This window comes from Zonotrichia albicollis, chromosome 21, assembly GCF_047830755.1.
Source record: "Zonotrichia albicollis isolate bZonAlb1 chromosome 21, bZonAlb1.hap1, whole genome shotgun sequence".
In the NCBI taxonomy this organism is placed as follows: Eukaryota; Metazoa; Chordata; class Aves; order Passeriformes; family Passerellidae; genus Zonotrichia; species Zonotrichia albicollis.
Genome location: NC_133839.1, coordinates 6575411 through 6600419, shown reverse-complemented (window position 1 = coordinate 6600419; position 25009 = coordinate 6575411). Strand labels below are relative to the sequence as shown.

Below are 25009 nucleotides of genomic sequence, written 5' to 3'. Positions count from 1 at the left end.
AAATTCAGGGTCTTGCACCTGAGGAGGAACAGCCCCAAACACCGGTACCGGCTGGGGGCTGACACAGAAAGCAGCTCTGCAGAAAGGGCTGGGGGGTCCTGGTGGACAACAAGAGTCTGTGAGCCAGCAGTGTGCCCTGAGGGACAACAAGGCCAGGGGGATCCTGGGGTGGATTAGAGAGAGTATTGCCAGCTGGTCAGAGAGGTGATGATCCTGCATCTCTGCTCATACATATATAATTATACGCCTAAGGGGAGGTGCCAAGATGAACCAGGCTCTGCCCAGTGGTGCTGCGAACAAGAGTCAATGGGTAGAAACTGATGAAACTGATGCCCAGGAAGTTCCACCTGAACACAAGTAAAAACTTCTTTACAGTGCAATGGCCATGCACTGGAACCAGTTGTCCAGAGAGGTTGTGGAGTCCACAGGGAGGTGGGAGCAGATGACCCACTGTGGTCCCTTCCCACCTGAACCATCCTGTTACACACAGCCCCCCTCAGAAGGGCTGTCACTGGGCCACCATGGGGTCTGGGGCCAGGCTCAGCATGGTGATTCCCCCCATCAGCCCTTCCCATGCTCTGCTTCCCCGGGGGGGGCTCCTTTAAAGGACACCCACAGGACAGGGGGTCCCCTTGAGGAACGGGATAAAAGTTTATTGTATGTAAGAACAAAACCCATGAGATATGTACATGTATTTACATGACAAAATGAATAAGCCTAATTATTTACAACAAGGACTGTCCTTCACAAGTCTGTACATCAAGAAGTCATCATGAAAATATATTTACACACAGGATCCAGCAGCTGTGGGCAAGATGGAGATGGAAAAAACAAAAACCAAAGGGTGAGGTGAGGGGCACCATGTGGACCTCGGCAGGGCTGGGTGTGGAGGCCAGTGCTGGCTGGCCCAGACACTGTCCCCACTCTTCAGAGTAGCACTGTGGACCCCTGGCTTGTTGTGTCCTGAAGAGATGGGTGTAGATTTGAGATGGCTGCTTTTCCTCCTCTTTGTCTCAAAACTGCCAACCCACGCCTGTGCCTTTCTGGGCCATCTCTCCTCCTCCTGGTGCTGGCTGCCTGGTCCATTCCCTGCCCAGAGCCACTGGTGGGCTGCAGGCTGGGAGCTGGGGGGGTTCACAGCTCACTGAAGCGCACTGCTGGCTCCAGCTTGTGGGACAGGGCAGTGAGCACCTTGTCGAACTTCTCGTAGCGCTCAGCCTGGCTGCTCTCAGCCCCACGGCTGCCCCACAGCAGCCGCAGCTGGAACTCGGTGCTGAACACTTCCAGCAGCTCCGCTTTGCCCTGGAAACCTGCGAGAGAGAGGGAGAGTCAGTTCGCTGGGATGGCACCCCCTGCAGCCGTGGGATGATGCTCCATCCTGGGGCTGGGGTGTGGCAGAGGGAAAGGGGCTGTGCTATCCCTGCTGCTTACCCTGCAGCTTCACCTCGGCGTTGGTGTGGTAGAGGCCACCATGGTGGGCCACCATCCGTGCTGCCTCCAGGTGGGCCATGACCACCTCCACGCCGCTGTCAGTGGCCTCCCAGGGCTCGGGGCTTTCTGTGAGAGCCTCATCCCGCTCCAGCAGGGTCACGAGGGGTATGATGTGGGGAAAGGTGGTGTTGGTCAGCGGTGGTCCTTCTGGGGAGAGAGGAACTCTTAGAATCCAGCATGCCCCTGTAACCCTGCGTCCCCCTCCCCACCTCCCTGTGGAGTGCTCATGTGACAAACGCTGCCGTGACACCAGGCTGCCACCATGCTCCCAGGAGAGGCTCCAAGGCTCAGCTGGACACAGCAGCTGCTGTGTTTGTGCCTGGGGCCATTGCTTGTCCAACACCAGCCCCTCCCAGTCGGGGTTTCTGGGAAGGGAAAGCTGATGGCCACGCTCAGGCTGCATTTCCCAGGGCTGCAATGAGGAGCAGGTTTGCAGACCACGGGGGCACCAGGCATTAGAGACACATGGCTTTTCATCTTTCCAACTGGCTGCTCCGTCCCTTGGTTTGGCACTCACTGCCATGCGAGCACCACGGTTTGGCTCAGCTGCTGGTTTTATTTAGTTATGAAATGCTTCCTTGGGAAGGAAGGGGCAAACAAGGCCAGACAGGCTCTGCTGAGTGCTGGGGTGGCTCAGCAGCCAGAGGGTGTCTGGCACTGGCTGGGACAGGGTCAGAGCTCTCAAACAGTGACACCATGCACAGACAAACATGGGAAGGAGAAAGCAAATGAGACAAGGGGAGCTGCTCCAGTTACCTTTCCCTTCATTCAGGCTCTTCAGGAATGGCTTAAGCTTCTTCTCATAGAGGATTGCACCCTCGGTGTGCCGCTGCCTCAGCACCATCCAGGTCTGCTCCAGCCGGGCAATCTGAAAGGAAATGGGGCAGGTAGAGGATGCTGGGGCAGCACAGGGAGAACAGCCGACCCTGGAGCCACAGTCCCCAGCCTTGCACACAGCAGTGCCCAATGCTCCCAAAAACAGCCTCCTTCACCACTGCTCATGGCCAGACACGGCACAGCTCTGGCACCGAGGCTGGGCTTAGGATTTCTTCCCCTGCCCGTGCCCCAGGACAGCAACCTCCCTGCGTTGCAGCGGCCTTGAAGATGAGACGCAGGGAGGGGGCAGCCATTCCACCTCCTTTGTGCAGGCAGGAAGCAAGACTTCCCAGCTGGGCTCGATTTAAAATTGAATTTTAATCTCCTTTCATCTTCCAAAGGGAGCAGTGTGGCCCGGAGACGCTGCTGCCACAGCCTTGAGACTGATTTGTATTGTACCGGAGGGCAGATTCATTTCCTCCCAGGAACACAGCCCAGCACAAAACAAAGAGCCCAACCACCGAAAAACAATTGGATCCTGGCGGGACAAGGCTGTCTGCTCCGTGGAGGGATGGCTCTTCCCCTTCCCTGCCTGCATCCCAGCGGATGTGGCCCCATGCCTCCCGCCCGGGGCATTCTCCCCTTTCACCCATCCCAGTGACTCTTGGGGCCTGCAGGATACAGGGATTCACTTTGAGCAAGGGCTGAGCCCAGGACATGAGCACTGAAGGAGTGTCCCCATACCTGTGTCATTTCCAGGGCGCTCATTACAGCTGCAAAGCTGAACATGTTCCCCATGGTGCTCTTCAGCTCGGCAGCCAGCTGGATGGTTTTGTGGAGCAGGGCTGCCCTCTCCTCCGTGCTGCCTGTGCAGCCCAGGATGTCCACAGCGATCATGATGGACATGGTGTGGAACCTGCCAGGGGCAAGACACAGAGCGGGGTCAGCACAGGGAGGGGATGCTCTGGGGGCTCAGACAGGGCTGCTGCTCTCCCCTGGCCTGTGCCAGGCTGGGAGCAGCCAGGGGGGCTGAGCAGGCCGTGCAGGGCAGCTCAGAGGGCTCACTCTGGCCAGGCCGTGCCGTGCCGTACCGTTCCAGCAGGTCCAGGCGGAGCTGGTGGCCGTGGGGAAGGGTGAGCAGCTCCATGCCAGAGCTCACCCCCATGAGCCGCTGCATCTCCACTGTCACACCCAATATCCGGGCCACCTGGCAAGGAAGGTAAAAGCTAATTAGAGTTTTGTTAATTGAGGAGAGGCTGAATTGTCCTCAGCAGCCTCTTGCCCCAGCCCAGCCTCTGCCTGCCCTGGCTGATACACAAGGCAGAGCCCAGCAGGGATGCTCCAATGCTCAGGGATGCACTGATCCCTGCCAGCCCAGATTAATCAGAGGGCAGCAGCACCCATCCCTCCCTCCAGGCCCTGGCCATACCAGGCAATCCACTTTGGTGATGTGTTTGGCCAGTGTCTTCACGTCCACCTCTGCCAGCAGCTCTTTGACCTTCTTTAGCACAGTCATCTCCAGAGGTTTGTTATCTAGGGGGATGAGCAGGGACTGGAAGGCAGCAGGGTTGAAGGAGGAGGTTGTTTCCATGGTGGGGGGCACAAAGCCCTTGAAGTCCAGCTCTGCTTTCAGCCTCTGCCCTGCCTCTGCTTCTCCAGAGCTGTTCTCCACAGTCCCTCTCTGTCCTTCCTCCACCTTTAGCCTCTCCACGTAGCTCTTTGCTGGCGGCTGCCTGGTGTCGTGGGCCGGCCTGTCCCTGCTGAGGGGCGAGCTGGGGTGCAGCTGGCAGTAGTGCCCCGTGTCCGGGTCGCTGTAGCTGCTCACCGAGGGAGAAGGGGAGGCTCGGGCGTACCCGTGGCAGGGAGTGGAGTGGGAGCTGTGGGCAGGGTCTGCAAGAGGTTTGCTGCTGTTCCCATGGCACAGCTGGGGCTCGCTGGACCTTCTTATGACCGGGGAGGCTGGGGTGATTCCAGATGCTTGGCAGGCATGTGGCTTTAGCCGTGTGACTGTAGGGAGCAGAGGGGACACTGATCAAAGCCTGAAGATGCACACATGCATAGGGACTGCAGATGGAGCAGCCCAGGGACACAGGGCTCAGGGAAAACCCCTCTGTCCAAACAGAACCACCTGATCCCAGGACAGCTGCACAATGATGCTGAGGTCCTGTCCCTAAAGTCCCCCTCCTCAGGTCCCTGCATCAAAGCAGTGCCAAGTCCAGGCAGATCCACAGCCCCACTGTCCCCAGAGGGATAAAGAGGCAATGCCTACCTGTGCTGTAGGCAGGTGATGCTGGGTTCTCAGAGATGGGGGACATGGGGGAGTGCAGGTCTTGGATCTGGTCCACGCTGACAGCACAGTTGCGGATGATGTCTCTGTGGTGGGGCAGGGACACGCTGGGGAGGGGACAGAGGGCACAGGTTAGTCCCTTAAAGCAGGGCCCAGGCAAGCACAGAGGGGCTGGGATGAGGGTTTGCTGCCCCAACACCTCCCTTGGATCATCACCTCCTTCCACAACTACCCATAACAGGCTCAGCAGAAGCAGAGAGCAGGTAGTCCCTGCAGCAGCTGGGAGCAGAGGGGGTCACTGCCCACTGACCCCCATAAACCAGAGACACCCCTGCCTGCAGGGACCCTGGTCCTACAGAGGAGAGCAGAGCAATGCAACCACATGCCATGCCATGCCAAGCCAAGCTGCTTGGGATGGGATGAGTTTGGTCCACTCCAGAGTGCTGTGGGGAAGTGAATCTAGCAAAGAAGTCATGGACCATTGTTTTCTAAGGTTGTGCTGTAAAGTGGTATCTAACACTGTGTTACTCTATTTCTACTTGGGAGCTGTGTTGGCTAGTTAGGTGTTGCTCTGACCCAGAGTTTAGGAGAGCTGGAAAGTGCCTGGAAATGAGACTTGGGAAGTTACATAACAAGCAACGAGGTCCTGGGCTGGTGAGGCAGCAAGTGGTGGCCTGGTGCAAACACTGTGTGTCAATGGTGCTGCGAAACCTGCTGAGTGCAGGGAGGTTATGGCAGGTAATTCACTGCCCTCCCTGCTGTGGGTGAGGGCTAGGCTGCTGAGATGTGTTTGCTCTTGAGCACTGTGCCTCAGCAGTGGGAGGAGAATGGGACAGCAGTGGTGGTGATAAGGGATTTGGGGAAAATGTGAGTGATGAGGAAAGACTGATGGATCTGGGCTCTTCTGGAAGTCTGAGTGTTTTCCTTTTCCCAGCCATAACAGTTGGTTGCCTGTTTTCTGCTGGTGCATTCTCACCCTGCCCTTGGGCTCAGAAGGTCAGGGTGGTGAGAAAGCAGCTTGGCTCAACAACAGGCTGTGTCCTGCTGGAGGCAGGGGTAGATGGGTCTGCCCTTGGCTGCTGCTTCGTGTGAGGATATGTGTGTGGCCCTGCCTTCCCTGCAGGGCTCTGGGCAGCCTGGGACTGCCAAAAGTGAGCCATACAAAGGAAGTCTCCTCCTCCACCTCTGGAGAAGCCCAGCTGGCCAAGGTTAATGTGAACAGCTCAGCTTTGTGAGGGCTGTGATCCAGGGTCTGTGCAGACTCCACCAGCACAGACCCATCAGTCTCCTCCTGCCCATCAGGCTTTCAGCCCTGCTTGGTAACTCCCTGCAAATGCTGAATGGAAAGGGCTCTGAAACTAAAAGGGCCATTCAAAACCAAACAACAAATGCTGTCTTGGTGTCTGGGAGTGACTCTCCTCTCATGTTTGCCTGGGAAAGCTCAGCTCCATGGCTCTAACAAGTCCTGACATGCTGGTAATCCTGGACTGGGTGATTGTAAAACACTCTCTGGCTTCTGGCCTGAGATGCTAAAGTAATGTCTGCTCGCTGGGCGTCTGCTGTGGTAGCTCAGCATGGCTGGCAGCCAGCCTGGGAGAAAAACCCAGTTCCAGCCGAGTACTGGTTCTTCCCCCCATGCCTCTGCTGGTCTCTCTCTTCCATCCCTGATCCCCAACCTCTGCTCTGCACCCAGAGAGCAATGACTGAGCCCACCCTCCCTCATTCCCGAGGCCGATCCTCTGCTCAGCTGAGCCGGGACGACACCACACACACTCACCTGGTTGGGCAGCCCTCAGCCCTGGTGATCTTGTCTGCGGTCAGCCCATCTGTCATGGTGATGCTCCTCCTCTTGATGTGCCCTTTCTGGCTGGAGGGGCTGTGGGCTCCCCCGTGCTTGCCGTTGGCCAGCCCGTAGCTGGCCTCCAGGTAGCGCAGGGGGAAGGTGCGGTTGATGGGGCAGTAGATGATGGCCCCGCTCTGCTCCGAGATGGCCTTGCGGTTCCCCACGTAGAAGCGCACCAGGGCAGGCACGTGGTCGAAGCTCTCCTGCTCAAAGAGGTACTGGACGTGGCTGTGGCCATCGCTGGACTTGACCGTCACCTTGTTGATCTTGAAGTGCAGCGGCTCGTTGCGCCAGCGGCACGTCAGCACGTAGTCACCCAGGCTGGTGAGCGAGTCGCGGATCAGGAAGTCACCGTTCCTCTGCACAAGGCTCTCGGACACCTGTCAGGGGCACAGGGCACAGCTCAGCCATAGCCAGGCTGGATGGACCACAGGGCAGGAGGGGATGCTCTGCTGGGGTGTTATCTGGGGCGCTGGTTGTTCCCCTTGCCCCCAGCTCTGAGCCACAAGAGGGCTTTTGCTGTGGCAAAATCACACAGCTCAGAGCTAATGAAGCCATGGACCAGATGTTTCCCAGGAGGAGAGGCTGGTGGTTCTGTGTGGCCTCAGAGTGCTCTCCCACAACATTCCAAGTGAAAGGTGCCCAGAGCCACCCCCTTCCCCCTCTCACCTCCCGGGGGATGCGGCCGTGGTACCAAGCATGGCTACGCAGGTCGGTGCTGCTCAGCTTCAGCTCCTCTTCCAGCTCCTTGTGAAGCTTTTCTGGAGATGAGTCAAGGATGTATTTCTCCTTGGAGAACTGTACAGGAGAAGAGAGAGTGTCAGGCAGTGCAGCAGTGCAGGGACTGGGGAGGGAAGGGCTGGCAGGATCCCCATGTGGGGACTGTGGCACCTGCCAGGAGCACAGCTGTCCCCAAAGGCCAGGGAACTCAAGTAACTCAGGTAATCCTGTGTGAGTACTACAGCTTGTGGCAAAGGATGTGGTAATGTGCCTGTTGATGGCCAGGTCCTGTCACCAGGAGCACTTGGAGGGGCACATCCCTGTCGTGCCTGGCCACCCTGTGCCTGGTGTGCTGCCCGTGGTTGGACAGGAGAAAACCCCTGAAACATCTCTGGGGCTGAACTGCTGTGAGAAGCACTCTTTCAGGAGGAAACCTGCATTATTGCTCCTCCTTTAAATATCTACCACAATTTTTCTTTCAAAGGGTTAACTCACAGTGTTTAGCCTGATGGCAGCATAAACAGTAATGACAAATGTAAAGGGAACCTTCTGCATTGAAATTAGCTTTTAGAAATTAGCTTTCACCAGCACTGGTGCACCTGAGCCTGGAGGATGCAATCTGCCCCCTCCTTTCCCCTGGAGAGATAAGGGATGATGGCTTCATGTGTCTGTTGGCTGGAGCCTGCCTGCCTCCCTCCTTGCCTGCTGCTGGGCCAGTGTTCCCAGAGTGCAGCTGCTGGCATGGTGGAGCATGTTTTGGGGATGTGAGCACAGGTTTGGGGGTCCTGTGTGTTTCACAAGGCCAGTTCTGTTTGACACAGTGGCCTTGAGGTGATCCTGCTGTGGTACCAACACAGCTGTGTGATGGAGCAGGGCCTGGGAGCCAAGGCCCCTGGGTTCCCTCCATATCCCAGATGTGTGGTGTTCTGAGAGGGGGACACGAGTGCCACTGCCATGGACTAAAAGCTTGGATGGGGCTGCTGGGGTGCCCTGTTCCTCTGCTGCCAGGAGGGAGGGTGGCTGGTGGCCTGGCTCCCCTCTGGTGGCAGTGCCAGCTCCAAGGAGGCAGTGAGGGCTGGCCCAGCTCCCAGTGCCTGTTGGGGCAGGATTCTGGTATTGTCTCCCAGGACAGGCATGGGCTTGAAGCCCTGCTGACACTGCTCTGGCACTGCCAGAGGAGCAGGCTGGCACTCACAGCTGACCCTGTGTGGTTCCCCAGAGCACAGGGGGCTGCAGCCTCACTCCAGCAGCTCAGGGACTTGCCTTGGAGCTGACCTCTCTGCCCAGTGCCTCATGCTCTGTGCCTTGTATTGACTCCCTCTGCTCCTCTACTGGCTGTGAGCAAGGGAAAGTGCAGAGAACTGAGCTGCTCTCCTGCCTTTACTGCTCTTGCGGCATTCTTGGGACCCCACAGAGTCCCTCAGCAGGACCCTGACCCCAGGCCTCTCCTTCTCCAGAGGAGATGCTCCATCCCTCCTGGTAGCTGCATTCATTCACCAAACCAGGCAGAGACCCTGTCCTGGGGACCCTGCTCCAGCCTGGGGAGATGGAAGGAGGCAGTGGCAAAGGGCCTGTGCCCTGGACTGTGCTCTCCAGGGCCTGCCCTCACCAGCCTGGACCTGCCTTTATTCCTCCCTTCCCAACTCCTGTCAAGTCAAAGGTGGTGGCAGAGTGGAAGCAGCCTATGAAAACAGTGTGGACTGAACTCTTTGCTCATCCAACCATGTTTATTTTCCCTGTGAGAGGGTCCTGCTGACTGGAGCTGCAGGGATTTTTGCATTGTCCCCCCGACCAAGGGCAGCAGGGAGCTGAGCACTGGCTGCTGCTCTGGGCCCTCCTGCAGACAAAGGCACCGGGTGCTGCTGAGCCCGATTAAAAATAAATGGTGGCTGGCGGATGCTGCAGGGGTCCAGCTGCCTCCTGGGGGGCCCAGGCCGAGCAGATGCTGTTTCCATGGAGACAAATCCATTGCCACGGAGCAGACCTGGCCTGGCCGAGGGGTGCTGGGGGACCCCAGCCTGCAGCACCCTCTCTGTGACAGGGTTTCCCCAAACTCTGGGGCATCAAGGGACCCCCCAGGAACCTCTGCTGTTTGTGCAGGTGAAAGCCATCAAAGCTGAGCTGGGAGCAGTTTGGATTACAGCTCTCCCCCCACCACCCCTGGAGCAGGGATTAGTGCCTGTTCTGCTCAGCATTGTACATCTGGGTTTTCCTCCAAATCCTCCCCATGCAAATGTGCAGGGTAACAAAAACACAAGCCCAGCTGAGCAGTGCCCAGCGTCTCCAAGCCCAGATTTGGGCAGCAGCTGGCTGGCATCCATGCCAGGAGCCATGAGCTAAGCTAGAAGGAGAGAACAGGAGGTTTGGGAGAGGCAAGGAAGGCTTTACATCTTGCAGATGGAGGAGGGAGCCTAGCTGTGAGCAGAGGGTGTCAGGAGCCACCTTCTCCAGCCTTGTGGAGGGCTTGTCCCTTCAGCTCCTTGTCTGAGCAGCTGATTTGCATGGCCACCAAGAATCCACTGCTTGGAGTGGCTGTCAGGCTATAATGGCTGGGGAGGCAGCATGAGGCTGATCAGGGGGAGCCCTTTTCCTTGGTGTGATGTAACTGAGACAGCTCCTTATTGTGAGTCTCTCATGCTAATCCAACAAGGTGCCAAAATCACCTGTCTGCTCCCCTCTGTGTGGGAGCTCCCCATGAGCTGTGCTGTGCAGGGCCGTGCTCCCTCCGGAGCCCTCCAGCATCTCCTGAGCTTCCCCTGCTCCATTGGGAGCATGTCCCCGAGGAGCCAGGCTCTCAGCTGCCAGCTGGCCAGGTGCCGAGGCACTGGCACAGCCTGGCATGGCACAGTATGGGCCTGGCACAACCTGGCCTGGCACGGCACAGCAGGGTGTGAGCGGATGTCTGAGCGCCGCTGAAATCCATCTCTTGGCGCTCCCGGCTGTGCCAAGGGAATGTCTCACCATGCACAGCCCCAGCCCCATGTGAGGTGCTGCACACTGTAGGTTGGGTGTGGGGAAAAAGCCTGGACTCTCATTAGCACCCCATCTTATGCTGGGCTCTAGCATGAAGAACCCCAAGGCATCTTCCAGCTGAGCAGAAAATGGGGATTGGAGCGGTTCTCCAAACCAGCCGCACCAGATGAACCAGCTCAAAATGTGCCAGAGATGATGCCAAGCTTTGCTTGAGGAATCCCAACCAGCAGCCAAGCTGGCTCGGCTGGAGAAAGGAGAGTGCCCCCATGGGCTGTTTGACAGTGCTGGGGCTGGGGAATCCTCTGGAACAGCCATGAGAAGGCAATTCCTGAGGCTCTCCATCCCTGCCTGCTTCCCTGACTCTCTGTGCTGCTTTCTTGATGGAGGATTTGCTTCCCAGCTGAGTGGCAAGGACTGGAGCTGGTAGTGGAAGGGTAAGAGCTGCAGGGATGGAGGGTGCTGATGCCTGTGGTGTGTATAAAACCAGCAGCTGTCACTCTGCCTGCTCTAAGGAGAGCTTCAAAGGCTGGCATTTGGCTTTCTATCCTTGCAGAGGAAATCTTATGAAACTGGAGTGATTTCCATTCTGCTTTCCTGCTCTTCCCTCCCAACCTGGAGGAGTTGCAGATGAGGATGAAGTCAGCTTGGAGAGCAAGGTGTACTCACACCCCACCCTGCTGATAACATCTGACTAACCCCAAGGCACCAAGCACATCTGTTCTCCCTCCTGCTCATGCTGCCTACCCTGTGCTGGGAGCATGGCTAGGGAAATCCCAGCTCCTTCTGCAGTTCTCCACCCCTGCTCTGGCTGCTGGAGCAGCTCTGGGGCCTGGGAAGCAGAACTGTGAGGAAATGGAGTAACATTGGGAATAGGTGTCTGGGGAGAAGACCCCTCATGTGTAGCCTTGCATGAGGGGTCTTCTCTGCCTCCTCCACACCTGGCAATGGGCTACTTCAGTGATGTGTTTTGGAGCAAACATCCTTGCATCATCATGGCAAACCCAAGAACCATCCTGCCTGTCTGATGCAGGACTGCTGCACTTACCAGTCCAGGCACCACCCAAAAATGATTACTCCACCCTGTCTGACCATGAGAAAATCCCACCACAAACAATGCCCAGGTTGTTATGGGCTTGCTCTCAGTTTGCATGTCCTGCTGTGAGCCAGTCTGTCCTGCTGATCTTGATATCCATATGGAAAAGAAAACCCTTGTTCCTCTGTTCTCTCTTGCAATGAGGCTAGGAACCTAAATGGCTTCTGAGAAGGCATCAGCCTTTCTGCCCATCCCATAGGTGACTGAAGGCATCTCTTGGTTATGTCACATCTCCATCAGTCCCCACTGAAGGCAAATCTTGGCTCAAGATCTTTGTTCTGGAGTTCAAAGCCCTTCCTAGGACCAGTCCTGGCTACCCTCACGGTCTCCTCTCCCCTTGCCTGTGCTCCTTTGTGGCAGCTCTGGAGCAATTCTACCTCGCTGGCAGGGGTGGGGTGCAGCTGGGGTTGATGGCCAGGAACATCTGGGTGCTCTAAGGTGGGACAAGCACCCCAGGTTGTGTGGCAGGGCGGTGGAGTATGCTGCTACTGCTGCCCTGGGGGAGCAGGTCTCCAATGCAGTGATGGTGTGTGTGTGTATACACACATTTCCATCCATCTATATTTTACTTATCTCACTCCAAGACGGCGGCAGCGGCTGCTGCTGCATCCCTTTTCGGAGCTGCTATTGGCCAGAGATGATGTCAGTGCTTCCCAGGCTGGGTGCACCGCCATTGGCGGTGAGCAGGGATGCGGCTGTCAGCTGGAAGTGCTCCAGTCATTCATGGGGACTTCAGTGTGTGTTTGCTGGGCACGCTTGGACACAAATAGATGGTGAAAGATCTGGCAGAGCCAGGTGAGCACTTAGGGCTTCACTTTTAACTCTTTCCGGGGTTGGGATGGAGTGCCCTTCATCCCTTCTCACATCCCCGCACGAGAGCCAGATGCTCACCTGTCCCTGCCTTGTTGTGGCAGCAGCTGGCTGAAAGCAACCGCTCACCCCCTGCAATGTGCAGCCCAAGGGCATGTCCCCATGTTGCTCAGTGGCCTTTGGACAAGTGGAAAAAGCTCTGCTGCTTTTCCCTCTTCACCCCCACCAGCAATCAAAATCCCTGGCTTTGCGCTGAGATCAGCCGCAATCATGACAAGACTTGAAATGCTGCTCCTGGGCTCCGTCTTACCCAGAATAATCTCTAAAGCTCAGCACCCACCTCGCTCAGCAGGAGTACTGAAAAACACTGCCAGCTCTCTTGGCTGCCGGCTCCCTTCTAACTTGCAGCATACTAAAGCTCGTGCTTCAGACCAGAGCCTGCTTGGCTCCTGCAGTCCTAAACACCTTTGCTCTCAAACTCAGTAAACGAGGGAACCAATTCCTACCACCGTGTCCCCCTTGTGCAAATGCCAGAGTCCAAAAATAGGACACCTAGACTTGTGCCCAGACAGTGGCAGTGCTGGAACCACCACAGGACAGGTGACAGATGGATCCCAGCCTTCTCCCACCAGTCAGACCTGTGCAGTGCAGCACAGAGATGAAGACCCGGGCCAAAAAGCTGAGTGTTCATCTGAGCTGGATCTCCCTCCTGCGCTCAGTGATGCTCCGGGCACATGCTACCTTTTGGGGGATGCTAAATGCTCCCCCTCACGAGGTCTGCTGCAGGTAAGGGCTGCCTGCAGAGACTTTTCTGCCTGTCAAAGCGCTGATCTGGCTCTGCTGGTGGCTTTGGCTGCTCGGTCCTGGCTGCAGGGGGGCCGAGCTGTGTCCCCCGACCCTGTGCTCGGCTCAGCCCGCGCTCGCTGCCCGCAGCAGCTCCGTGTGAGCGGGGGCACCGCAGGGCTCCCCGGGGAGGCTCCCCCGCTCTCCAAGCAGCCCCCGGCGGGTGCGTGGCCGGGGGTGCCCCGCACGCTTCCCTCCCAGTGCCCCCGCCGCCTTCCCCACGCGTGCGGCTCCCGGCGGGGGCTCCGCGCCGGGCTCAGGGCAGCAGCCGGTGCGCTCCCCCCGGTGCGCTCCCTCCGCCGCCCCCGCTCACCTGCACCTGCATGAAGGAGCCGCGGTAGAAGCAGCAGGCGGCCGCGGACAGGGCGCTCCACAGGCTGCACCGCTCCGTCATGGCGCGGCGCGCCCGGCGGGGGCTGCCCCGGCCCGGGCTGCACCGCCGCTGCCTCCGCCGCCGCCGCCGGGCTTCAATTTCAGCCGCTTCCCCGATTACCTCATCCCTTGTCGGCTGCGAGGGGCGGGCGCGGAGAGGCGGCTCCGCCCCGGCCCGCCCCTGGGGGCCGCCCCGGCTCCGGGGAACCGAGAAGCGGCACCTCGGGGGGCAGCGGGACCCCGGCTGTCCGCGCCCTGCGGGGGAACCGGGAGCCGGCTCCTCCCAGGGGAACCCACGCTGCCATGGCACACGGGGAGCCGCCATCCCTGAGGGGATCGGGCGCCCCCGCTGCCTGTGCTGTGAGGGGAACGGGAACCGGCTCCTCCGAGGGGAACCGGCACTCCCATGTCGCAAAGGGAACAGGCATCCCTGAGGGGATCAGGCACCGGAGAAGGGAAGCGGCAATCCTGTGTTGCAAAGGGAAGCAGCATCGCTCAGGGCATCAGGCACCCCGGCTGCCTGTGCCTTGAAGGGAACCGGCACCTCTGAGGGTAGGTGCCCGAAGGGAAGCGGCACCCCGGTTATCGTGTCCTGACTGGGGCTGGTTCCTCCGAGGTGACTCAGCTCCTCAGAGGGGAACAGACACCCCTGAGGGGAACCAGCATCTCTGGCTGCTGGTGCTCTGAGAGAAATTTGCTCCTCTGAGGGGATCAGACACTCTAAGGGGACACAGCACCCCTTTTCTCCCCATCCCAAACCTGCCTGCTCTCCCCAGTGATGCCTGTGGGTCAGGGGCAGCCTTGTCCCCTATTGCCCGTCCTGTCTTCCTTCACCCCCACATGGTGACACCTTTCTGGGAGATACACCAGTGCCCACCTCGCATGGCAAGGAGCCAGCTGCCTGTTTCCTGTGTAGGCTGTCTCTGACTTGTGTTTAATTAAGGCTCTGCTTCGGTTTAATTAAGGCCACAGTATCACGTATGGGATGTGCAAGGCAGCACTGATGACTCAAAGCACTGCTCCAGCCTTGACTTTTGAATAAATCCCCTAAACCCTGCCTGAACCCACTGCGGGGAGCTGTGGTGGAGACAGGCAGGGGCTCCCTCAGCCCTGGCAGTGACAGGCACCTACACCTTGCTGCTCTCCCTCCACATCTGTCCTGCACTACACGGCCTGGATTTGGCTGTGCTTCAGCCAAATGTGACTGGGGGCTTCACCCTCCCATCTGCAAAGCATGTCCTGGCCCAAGGAGGAGCCCCACGCCTCCCAGGCAACACTGTGACCTCGGAGAGGTATTCCTGCTGCCACCGAGCACAGAACCCTGCAGCCTCCCTGCTAATTAATTCAAACGAGCCCCTCACATCACCAGGCAAGGAGACAGCCTCTGAGGCTGATGAGACACAGGTCCCTGCTTGAGCAAGCAGCCCTTCTGCGCAGAACAAAGAGCTCAGAGGCGCTGGCCGGGCTCTCACTCTGCCCCTGGATTTGCAGGGGAGAGAGCAGACAGGAGAGCAGCTCGGCTGAACAGCAGGACAGGGCTGAGGCATGGGAGGACTGGTGGCAGCACACAGCCTGGGGGCAGGGAACATGGGGCAGCAGGTCCCACGGGTCCCACGGGTGCCTGCAGCCCCACCAGCATGGGCAGGGACTCTCCTCCTCTCCTCCTGCCTGGGGACAGAGCAGATGGCACTGTGCAGGGACATGCTGCTCCAAAAAGATGCAGTGGTGAATCATCCTCCTGCCTGGGCTTCTCCCCTGTGATGGAGCTTCTCCCCATGGTTTCCTACCGAGCCCTTCACCAACTAGTGAGCAGGAGCCTCACGGGGTGCTGCAGGGTGAAGTCCTCCAGCTGTGACTGTGCTGCCCCTCCTCACAGGGAAGCTGAAAATCCCTGACTGAGCTCTCACAGGACGTGTGACAGCTTTACTGCTCGCTGCTCTCCTGAAGGGTAACATCTTTCTGCAGCTCCTTCACCTGCACAAAGGGCAAAGCTGGGGTGGCTGGGATGTTGAAATGGAGAGCTGGGTGTGCAGATCCCCAGGCAGCTTGGAAATAACAGCCCTTAGGCTATTATTAAAGCACATTAATTACCAAGTGCTTATTGATCCTGGCTTTCCAACCCTCTCTAGCTCCCGGTTGCACATCCAATGAGGCCAGGCTCGGTGATGGGAGCACCAGCCCTGGCCATTTTGCAGCTGAAGCTCAAGGGCTGATGTTTGGCAGATCCTTGGTGCACACCTGGACACAGACCTGCCTGTCAGCCTTTGCTCATGAGGGCTTTGCAACACATCCTCTCCCTCTTCCTGACCCTCTCCTTCACCAGCTCTTTTCCTTCTGTCATTCCTTTGCTCACCCCTCACCAGTGTTTCCCTCTGCTTGTTTCCCTCCCAGCTACACTGCCCAGTGGCAGATCCCAGCCCCATCCTCCCTTGCTCCAAAGGCAGGCACAGCAGCCTCCTTCCCACCCCAAATCCTGCAGGATCTGGGGCTGGACACTGCTGGGTGCTAAGCACCCTGCAGCTGCACGGGCTGCCAGCCAGGCACAGCGCTGCAATCAGCTGGAGGGTCCCTGTCATCCCGGTCACTCACACTCTGGATAATTACTGATCTGACTAAAATAGCTGCTGTCACTGCTGCCATCAGTTGCTTCTCTGACCAAAGGGAAGTGGTGTATAAATCACAGCCCCTGGGCTGTTTCTGAACACCACAGGGATGGATGAGAAATAAAGGCCAGATAGATCAGGTCTGGGATCTGGCTGGATGGTAGGCAATTCTCCTGGCTCACCAAAACGTATTTGATCCCAAAGGCAGAGCCACATCCATTGCTCCCCACCTGTATTGCTTCAGTCTATTAAATCATGAGCCATAAAATGTGTCCATCTCTGGGTGCACACACTGACAATGCCAGGGAAAACACCCCCAATTGTTCTGTTCCTCCCCTCACCCCCTCCTTGCCCTCACAGGACTTGCCTGTGTGAGCAGGAGTTTCTCTGCATATCCTGAGGTCCCCACACCAGGGCCCTGCCCTGCAGAGGCCAGTGTATTGGTTTTGCAGGGGAAAATGAACTAAATGAACTACATCACAGCCAGACCCAATGCGCCCAGTCAGAGCTTTGTTGTCCTGGCACAGGTCCCATTCCAGCCCTGAGCTCCCATTCTGCCAGTCCCACATGGCTTTAGGGCACAGAGAGGAGAGCATCCCACCCCCAGGGTCACTCTGCTGCACAACAAAAACCTCATCTGACCCCACTGCCCACAGGCTGCCAGGGCCAGACTCGACATGTGGGGTCCTCATTAGCCTCAGGGATGGACATGACCCCTGTTGGAAGCAGCAGATGAGCTCAGGGTCCAGCCAGCTCTCTCCCAAGCCTGCCAGTTGGTGCTGCCACAGGGGCTTCCCACATTTTCCATGTCTGGCTACAGCCACCACCAGGAGCCCCAAGTCCAAAAAATGAAGGTGGAGGGCTCTGTGCTAATTAGGCCACCCAAGCTGGGCACCTCAAGTCACTTCTCAAGAACCCCATGTGCCCAGTGGCAGACTGGATTAGATCTCCACTGGGCAACTGGACTCAGGAAGCTCCAACTCTCCTTAAACAAGCACCCCAAAGGCCATGCCATGGCAGTGACCACTTCAGTGGGTTTCACTGCTTTGTGCCCAAACTTCACAGCACCCCTGCCACCGCTGCTCTGTGCCTGCCCAGTGCCAGCAGCCTCCTGCAAAAGGGCCGCTCTCCTCCAGAGCCAGGCGCCTCACTAATGAATTTCTGGCCAGACATGAAGAGTCCTCAGGAATGTTAATAGTTTGCTGGAGGATAAGCAAAAGATTTGGAGAGATTTACACCAACTTTCATGTGACAGCCACGAAAGTGGCTCAAACCCTTCCGTTTCTTTACGTGGGGGCGGAGGGAGAAGGCTGCATCTGTGGGCGTTCACAAGGATCTGGGAACATGAAACGCAAGCAGCTCCTGTGGGAACAGCACTGGGGCGACCACGTAGGGTTTGTGTCTCCTCTGTCTTCCCTGGCCTTGCCAGAAATATCTTCCAGGGGTAAAGAGAGAGCCCAGATGGGAAGAGGGATGCAGAACTGAGCAGCTTGCTGGGGTAAGGCCTGAGCAGCTCCAGGGCCACCATCCCCTCTCCACCCCTGGCACCCAGCTGGGACAGGATGTGATCACACTTTGTGTCTTACCTTCACGTATTCACTGCCAGACTCCAGGCCATCGTGGTGGCTAAAAGGAAGAGGAACAATAAAAATACATTAGTAAAGGGCAGTAAGTTGTGACATGCAGGTCAAAGGCAGTGGTGGCACAGCTGGGGGAGTGGGGTGTGTGCCCCTTGTCCTGCCATGGTGCCAAGAGCATGGCCATGGCTTTGGGAGAGGTTCCCAGGGCCCCGGCACTTTCCTGCCTGCTCTGTGCCCACTCTCAGCACAGGGCTTATCCTCCCTAATGCGATCAGGGCAGAATGAAGCCTTTTTAGAGGATCTCGCCCCAAATCGGCTTGGGACTGTGTGAGCTGAACCAAGGAGACCCAGCAGCCAGGCCGAGGTCCCTGCAGGTCACAGTGCTGGGGGATCCATGGCCAGGTGGGGGCCCTGTGTCCTGTTCCCTGGCAGAGCTGCATTCCCAGTAGGCAGATGTTGGGACACACCACCCAGACAAGCATTTTGGAATTTATGGCTTTGTACAGAATTCAAACTCCCACCAAAGCTAGGTCTGAACTGTGATGTCCTGACTGGGACTGCTTTTCACGCTCTTATATGTCCAGATAAGTGTCCAGATAGAGGAGTCCCAGGGGAACAACAGAGAGTTCAAAAGGAGAGAGGTTCTAGGGAGCACATCAAGGGATGTGCTACCTTGAGGTCTCACCTTTCAGAATAAAATACAAAAATCCAAATGCTCTTAACCAGAACCTGTTGCCTCCTCAGTGCCAAGCTTCAGTATGGACATCCTGCTGTTTGCCAAGGTTGCTTGCCTGGGCACAAGGCAGCAGCAGGGGCCTGGGGATGGCAGGCTGCCACACCAGGACAGGCAGCTGCAACTAAGGAATAACCAAACCCAAGGTCACCATAGACCTGGGATGTCCCTTCCCTGCCAGGAAGGGACACATACGTCAGACACATACGGGAAACTGCTGAGGGTCCTGCACACAACTTCTCCCTGACACCCACACTGGGAGCAACCCTGGGGAGCCAAATTCCTCCTCTGTGGGCTCTCTCCAGTTGGAAGCTGGTGCCTGGTGGCCTCCCCAAAGGGAAGCAGGGACAGCAGAGGCAACCACTGCCAGGCATTTTTCCACTGGACATTCCCCACAGCATTACAGTGGGCTGTGACAGAGTCTGCATCAGCCCCTCGTAGTGTCCAACCATCCAGAAGACAATTCCCACTTCTAGAACCCTTGAAAGTCTTTAAAAAATGTGTGGATGGGCACCTCGTGCCTCAGTTTCCCCTTCTGTAGAGCTGCCTCCAGGGAAGTTTTGCCTGCCACAGGGGTCTGCAGGGAGTGTCAGGCAGTGCCTGTGGGAGCTGCATTTCCAGTGCCTCACGCACGGCATTTAAGGACACGGTTTAATGGTGAACACAGCAGGGCCGGGTTGACTTTTGGCCTCAATCTCAGTGCTATTTTCCAACCTTAGCAATTCTGTGATTCCCCAAGCCCACACTGCAGGCCACATCCCCTGGTGTCCAGCTTGGGAGGGGGGAAAAAGGGGCTGGAAATTAGGCCCATACTTTTTTGGAGGTGAAGAAAACAGCAGAGTATGTGAGAGCAGGATGGATGCAGACTCTGCCGGGCAGCTGCGGGCTGCCTCTCCAGCCTGTTTGCCCTTCACACGCTGCAGAGCCGCCTGGTGCTGCGAGAGCCGTGAGAAAAACCCGCAGGAGGACGGGGGGCCTCTGGGCAGGAAGTCGGGAGCATGGGAGCAGCTGGGAGACGCTGGAGAGCCCGGGCAGGAGAGGCCCCTGCGCCGGGGAAGGGCAGCAGCTGGGACCGCAGCCCCCCTGGTTCTGCACATTCCTGGAGGAAACGGCATTTTTGGGGGCAGACGAGAGCCTGGGAGAAATTCCAGGGCTGCCTTTGGAGTGCGGCCGTGGCTGAGCTGCTGAGACCCAGAGCTGCAGCGACGGAATTGGGGACTGGGGGCTCGGTGGGGTGGGCTGGGGAAGGCATCACCACCACTCACAGATGTGCCAAGCTCCGGGCTGGCTGCTGGGAACAGGCCAGGGGGATCCTGTGAGTCCAGCCCTGGTTTGTAGCCGAGGCTCTGCTTTCCTTGGGACGCTGGTGCAGGCTGTACCCCAGGCGAGTCAAATGTGGGCACCGTGCCTCAGTTTCCCCGTCTGTGGAGCTGTCTCCAGGGAGGTTTTGGCTGGCAGTGCAGGGAGTGTCAGGCAGTGCCTGCGGGAAGCGGCGTTTCCCCTGCCCTGCGCACGGCCACGCACGGGGAAACCGAGTCACGTCCGCCCTGGGAGCTGCCAGCGGCCACCTCCCGTTAGTCAGCGTGTCCCTGCCGGAGCCACGGCCACCGCCTCGCTCTGAGCAGCTCCACAGGCTGCCTGCCACTCCCTGTCCCACACAGCACAGTTTTCCCCTCACCGGCCTGATTCTGGGAAAGCCCTCCTGCACGGGAGCACCCTCACCCACCCTCTCCTGGGGACTGTCCTCACCAGAAATATTCCAGGTGGAAATGTGCCTCAGGGCCAGATTTGTTTCCCTCCCCCAGGGAAAATGCTGCTGGCATAGCCTGGCAGGAACAGGCTGTCCCCAAGCCCAGGGATGTGCCTGCACAGGAGGAAGGGCTGGGGCGCAGCTTTATCCCGGTCCCACTTCCTCCCGCCCGCCCCGCAGCAGGGCCTGGCCTTGGGATGGCTCGGGCACAGGGCAGCTCCCCGATCCAGGGGCTGTGGCAGGGGCTCTGGGTTAGAGTGTGGAGCAGCAGACATAACCCTGATGCCACGACCTGCTCTGGTCACCCTCGTGCCTCAGTTTCCCTGGCAAGCATCAAGGCTACACCCATCATCAGGAAAACCCCACAGGATGCAAAAATGCATTTGGCCCCCAATTTTTGGGAACCCATTATCCAGATTCAAAACACCCACGTGACCCACCCATGTCCCACTGCTGCTTGGCTCCCAGCCACACTGGCTTGGGATCCAAGGAATTTCTGGGAGCCACAGGGGCTGGGTGAGCCCTCTGCATCCTCTTTGGGGACTCTGTGCCACTCTGTGCTCACCAAAGGATGCGGCAGCGCCAGCAGTCCCCCAAACCCCCGGTCGCAGCCCTTGGTGCAGTTCCAGCAGCTCTTTCCCTGAGGAAAACACCACCCCGGGCCGGGGGCCTCGGCACCGAGCAGGGCTCAGCTCAGGCATCTGCCTTCAAGTTTGTGCCCGCCCCAAGCAAAGCCCCTTCGCAACCTCTCCCTCCCCATCCCCACCGCTGTGCCGGGGTGCTCGGGGCGGCCGTGGGGCCAGAACCCCTTACCTGCCCTGTCCCAGGGTGGGAAACCTCCTGCCCAGCGCTGTCATGGGCCCGGGGGATGCAGCGAGCGCCGTGCCCGGGGATGGGAGCGGCTCTCCCGCGCTCTCCCGCCTCGCACTGAGCGCCGCGACTTCGGGGCGCGCAAGGCGGTGGCGGACCCTCCTCCTTCCCGTGCCGGCCCTCCTCCGGCCCACCCTTCGGGCCAACAGCAATGTGTGCTCCGCTCCCAGAGCCGGATTTCTCCTCCTCGCCCCGCTGCCGGGACCACCCGGAGCTCCGGAACGCTCAGTGCCCGGAAAAGGAGCCCCCGGCCCCGGGGCGGTGCAGGGGAAACAGGGACACCAGGGGCCACTGGAGTGCACAGAGGAGAGACAGGCCAGGGAAAGCGGGAGAAATGTTTTCGGGAGCAATTTGGAGTCGCCTTTGCCTGTGTCCCCCCAGTCCCGCACACTCTGCTGGGCTGGGGTCGCGTTTGGCCCCTTACACCCAGAGATGCCGTGGGGCTGGGATAAAAATCCCTCTGGCTGATTCTGCGGTCAAAACCCTCCAAAAAATCCATCCGTCCGTCATCTCAGAGGGCTGAACCTCCAAATTCCCCCGGAGGGGGAGACTGTGCCTGGAGAGGGGGATTTGTGCCCAGAGTGAGGGATTTGTGCCCGGAGTGGGGGATTTGTGCCCGGAGTGGGGGTTTACTGATGAAATGGGGACGGAGTGTCCGGTTTCAGGATTTGCCCCTGTGCCTTGGGAGAGGCAGCGCTGCTCGGCAGAGGAGGAGAGGACAGAGGTGGTGGAAAAGAGGAGGGTGAGAGGAGGAGGAGGCTGTAACAGTGCTGGTGTGAGCTCTCGGCAGCAGCAGCACATCCCGGTGCTGGAACGCGGCCGCCGCAGGACAAAGAGATGCCGGGGCAGAGCGGGGCTGCGAGATGTTTCCAGCCCGTCCGGAAACAGGAGGGAGCAGAAATCCCACAGGAAACCTCGTTCCCATGGAGCCGCTGACCTGAGCACGCTCCAGCTGTGCTGTCCCACCGGCCAGGTGCATCCCGCTGGCACTGCGGGCACGGGGGGACATGGCAGTGACCCTGGTTTGTTCCAGACCCCTCCTCTTGCCCTGGAGAGGCTAAAGGGGGGTCTGAGCAGAAGGCAGAGCAAACCCCAAGGGCTATACCTGTCTGGGGAGATCTTGTCAGGATGCTCTTGTCCCTTTTCCAGCAGATCCCCATCAGTGGTGTCTGCTCCAGCTGCTGTGTCAGGGCTTGTGGTTTGGCTGGGGTTTGGAGCCAGGCTGGAGCTCGGTGCCTCTGTCCCAGGGCAGGAGACATTTCCCACAGGCTCCTGGTCTGTCCTGGCCATTGCTGCCTCCCCAGGTTCAGCTTTTTCCTCCTCCTGCTCTGCTTCTCCAGCAGCCGAGGGTGAGTCTGTGCCAGGGTCAGGGCTGCTGGACACGTCAGGGCACTTGAGGCTTGAGGGGACCGGGGCTGTCTGAGGGGTTTTGTTGTTGGGAGTCCCTTTGTCCCAGCAGTTCTGGCTGCTCTTGTCTTTGCCCAGGCTCTTCCCTGCCTTGCCCAGGTTGACCCTGGGCATGGTGCCCATGTGGGAGTACATGTTGGATGACTGGGCATAGGAGCCAGGGCTCTTGGGCACGGTGTTGAGATCATCCTGGGTGCTGTCAAAGGGCTCTCCCAGGAAGCCATGGGAAGGTGGAAGATGTGATCTGAGACTCTCGGGGTCCACAGAGGTGCGCCGGAGGCTGAAGGAGCGGGGGATGCTGCTCAGGCTCCCAAAGCCTTTGAACTTGAAAAACTCTGGCAAGGAGAAAGGAATGATGAGTGTGGTGTTACTGCTGTGATGATGGGGGATCCCAGAGCCCCTGGTCCTGGGTTGGGGTGGGCATGGGGCTCTTTGCAGCCTTGTGTTACACCCACATCTGCTGGCCCAGCTTGGCATGGCATCCCTCTGCTCTGAGGTGTATATGATGCTGCTTGAGGCATCTATTGGGTACCTGAGAACTCTGCCCTGGCCCCTTGGGGAGCAGAAGTCTCCTGTGCTTGGCAAATCTTGCAGCTGCATCTCCCCACCACAGCTGAGGAAACACCCAACCCCGTGAGCGGGCAACTCTAGAAATGATTTCTGCCTGCCTACTTCCTCCGGGGGACTCTGGGCAGGGCTGTGCTCATCCCCACAGCCTCAGGGCAGCCCTGCAGGGTGCAAGAACGGGACACCCGGCATCTCCCCAGGGAATGGGGATCCTGCATGCCCTGACCTGCATGCCCTCACCATGTGCGTGTCTCGCCAGCACGGTGAGCAGGAACCAGCCACGGGTGCTGCTGCAGGCGGGAGATAACCTCCCCACTTCCTCACCCAGCCCCTCGCCTGCTCCAGCTGCCACCTGCAAGTGCTGAGCACGAACATGTTCGCCAGAGAAGTATTTATAACTCCGGAGGGCGGCTTTGCATTTCACACCTCAGCCCCGGCTCAGCCCTGAGCGTCCCTGGATGGTGCCGAAGTCAGCGCTCGGGGTGAGCCAGCCTGTGGCTGCAGTGTTGCTGAGCAGCGCTTCCCTGGGTGCCTCCGGGGGTTTGCAATGCTGGTGTTGCCCTGGGGCTCTGCGAAGCACGGCGGATTTGCCGGGGCAGGAAGCGACACATTGCAGAGGTGCTGAGCAAGGGCCGGAGTGTCCCAGGCTGCTCAGCTCTTGTATCCTACATTGCAGAGGTGCTGAGCAAGGGCCGGAGTGTCCCAGGCTGCTCAGCTCGTGTATCCTACATTGCAGAGGTGCTGAGCAAGGACCCGGGTGTCCCAGGCTGCTCAGCTCGTGTATCCTACATTGCAGAGGTGCTGAGCAAGGACCCGGGTGTCCCAGGCTGCTCAGCTCGTGTATCCTACATTGCAGAGGTGCTGAGCAAGGACCCGGGTGTCCCAGGCTGCTCAGCCCTTGGATTCTCACCCCCACTTGCCACCCATGGGCTCTGCAGGGCATCCCTGCAGCTGGAGGGGCTGCATCCCCAAAGCTCCTCTGTGAGGCACAAACCTCATGGCCTGAGTGCAGTTAGAGGCAAAACTACTTAGTGCTAAGCATCCCCTTGGAGTCCAAGCATCTTCTGCTACCTGCTGCTCCTGGGGCTGCTGCAAGGTGGGAAAGGCAGCGCTGGGGATTTTCCCCAGCACAAAGGAAGATCCCAGCTGAGATGGGGCCGTGTGTTTGGCCAGTGCAGGGGTCCCGGGGGAGGGGAGGGACTGGCCCCCTCTGGCGCCAGCCCCAGGCAGGAATGCAAGAGAGCACAGGCAGTGCTGGGAATGGGGTGAAGGCCACTGCAGCTCCCCCCGGGGCGCTGGGGGAAGCTGAGGTCTGTGAGAAAGTGCAGAGCTCGCTCCCGGTGGGTATCGAGCACTTCCTCCCTGAAGAGCCAGTGGGAATCCATTCCCAGGCTCCCTCCCCGGCTCCTCTGTGTCACCCCCATCCCTGTGCTGCAGGAGCACCCTGGGCTGAGGGTCCCAGCCACCCCTGGCCCCCAGCACCAGCTTGTACCCAAGCCATGCACCCTGAAAGGTGTGATTTAAGGAGTGAAAACCCCCAAACCCTGCTGTGCATCCCTCTGGTCACATCCCAGCATCCAGCACAGGGCTGGGCTGCAGCAGAGTGGTCCCAGTCCCAGCACCTGAGCCAGCACCCAGCCTTGTGGATGGAAACCTCCAAAGCCCCTCACCCCAATGAGCTTTCTAACGAGAGCAGAGCCTGTCACAGCTCCAAACATCCCTGGATGGGATGATTCCATCCCTGGGTGGGATGACCCAGGGAGCTGTGAGCACACACTCAACACCAACACTCACACATCCTCCTACCCACTGAGATGTCCAGGTGAGCACCCCATTTCCCACCCTCCCTGTCCCATGGTCACTTACTGAATTTCTTGAAGCCCCGTCGTTTCTGGCCCTCGGCCATGGCCGCGCTGCTCGGAGGCCGCAGGGACCGAGAGGGACAAGTCTGAAACTGTGAAGCCGTTCCCTGCCCGCTCCTCCCTTCCTGCCCCCCCTGCAGTCACTCATCGCTCGCTCGGCGTTTCCTCCCCAGTGCTCTCCCCTGCTCCCTGCCCTGTTCCTCCCCAGTGCTCTCCTCACCACTGTCCCTGCCTGCCCTCACACTGTCCCCACAGCTCCTGCACTCCCCGTGGCTGCTCACACCTGCCTGGCTGCTCAAAAGTCACCTCTGCACCCCGGTTTGGGGATGTCTGCCAGATGTGCACAACCAAAAACCTCTGGGTGCTGGCTCTAGAGGAAGGTGGCAGCC

At 58.9% G+C, this 25009-nt stretch overlaps 1 protein-coding gene across 4 annotated transcripts; it reads right to left on the bottom strand.

Moving 5' to 3' along the window:
* Positions 1-627: 627 nt before the first annotated feature.
* Positions 628-24736, bottom strand: SH2D3C (SH2 domain containing 3C). 4 transcript variants are annotated; one of them, XM_026795606.2, is made up of 12 exons: positions 24625-24736; positions 21890-22526; positions 17438-17477; positions 7107-7235; positions 6372-6817; positions 4577-4701; positions 3737-4314; positions 3399-3514; positions 3052-3223; positions 2248-2359; positions 1432-1635; positions 628-1310 (listed from the first exon to the last, which is right to left on the bottom strand). In XM_026795606.2, the coding sequence occupies exons 1-12, from the start codon at positions 24662-24664 to the stop codon at positions 1135-1137; spliced, it is 2775 nt and encodes a 924-aa protein (XP_026651407.2). In that variant the 5' UTR covers positions 24665-24736; the 3' UTR covers positions 628-1134. The 4 variants fall into 4 exon arrangements, with proteins under 4 accessions (XP_026651407.2, XP_026651406.2, XP_014125028.2 ...); XM_026795605.2 differs by having other exon boundaries at positions 1432-1638; positions 24625-24732; XM_014269553.3 differs by lacking the exons at positions 21890-22526; positions 24625-24736 and adding an exon at positions 20728-20872 and having other exon boundaries at positions 1432-1638.
* Positions 24737-25009: the final 273 nt, after the last annotated feature.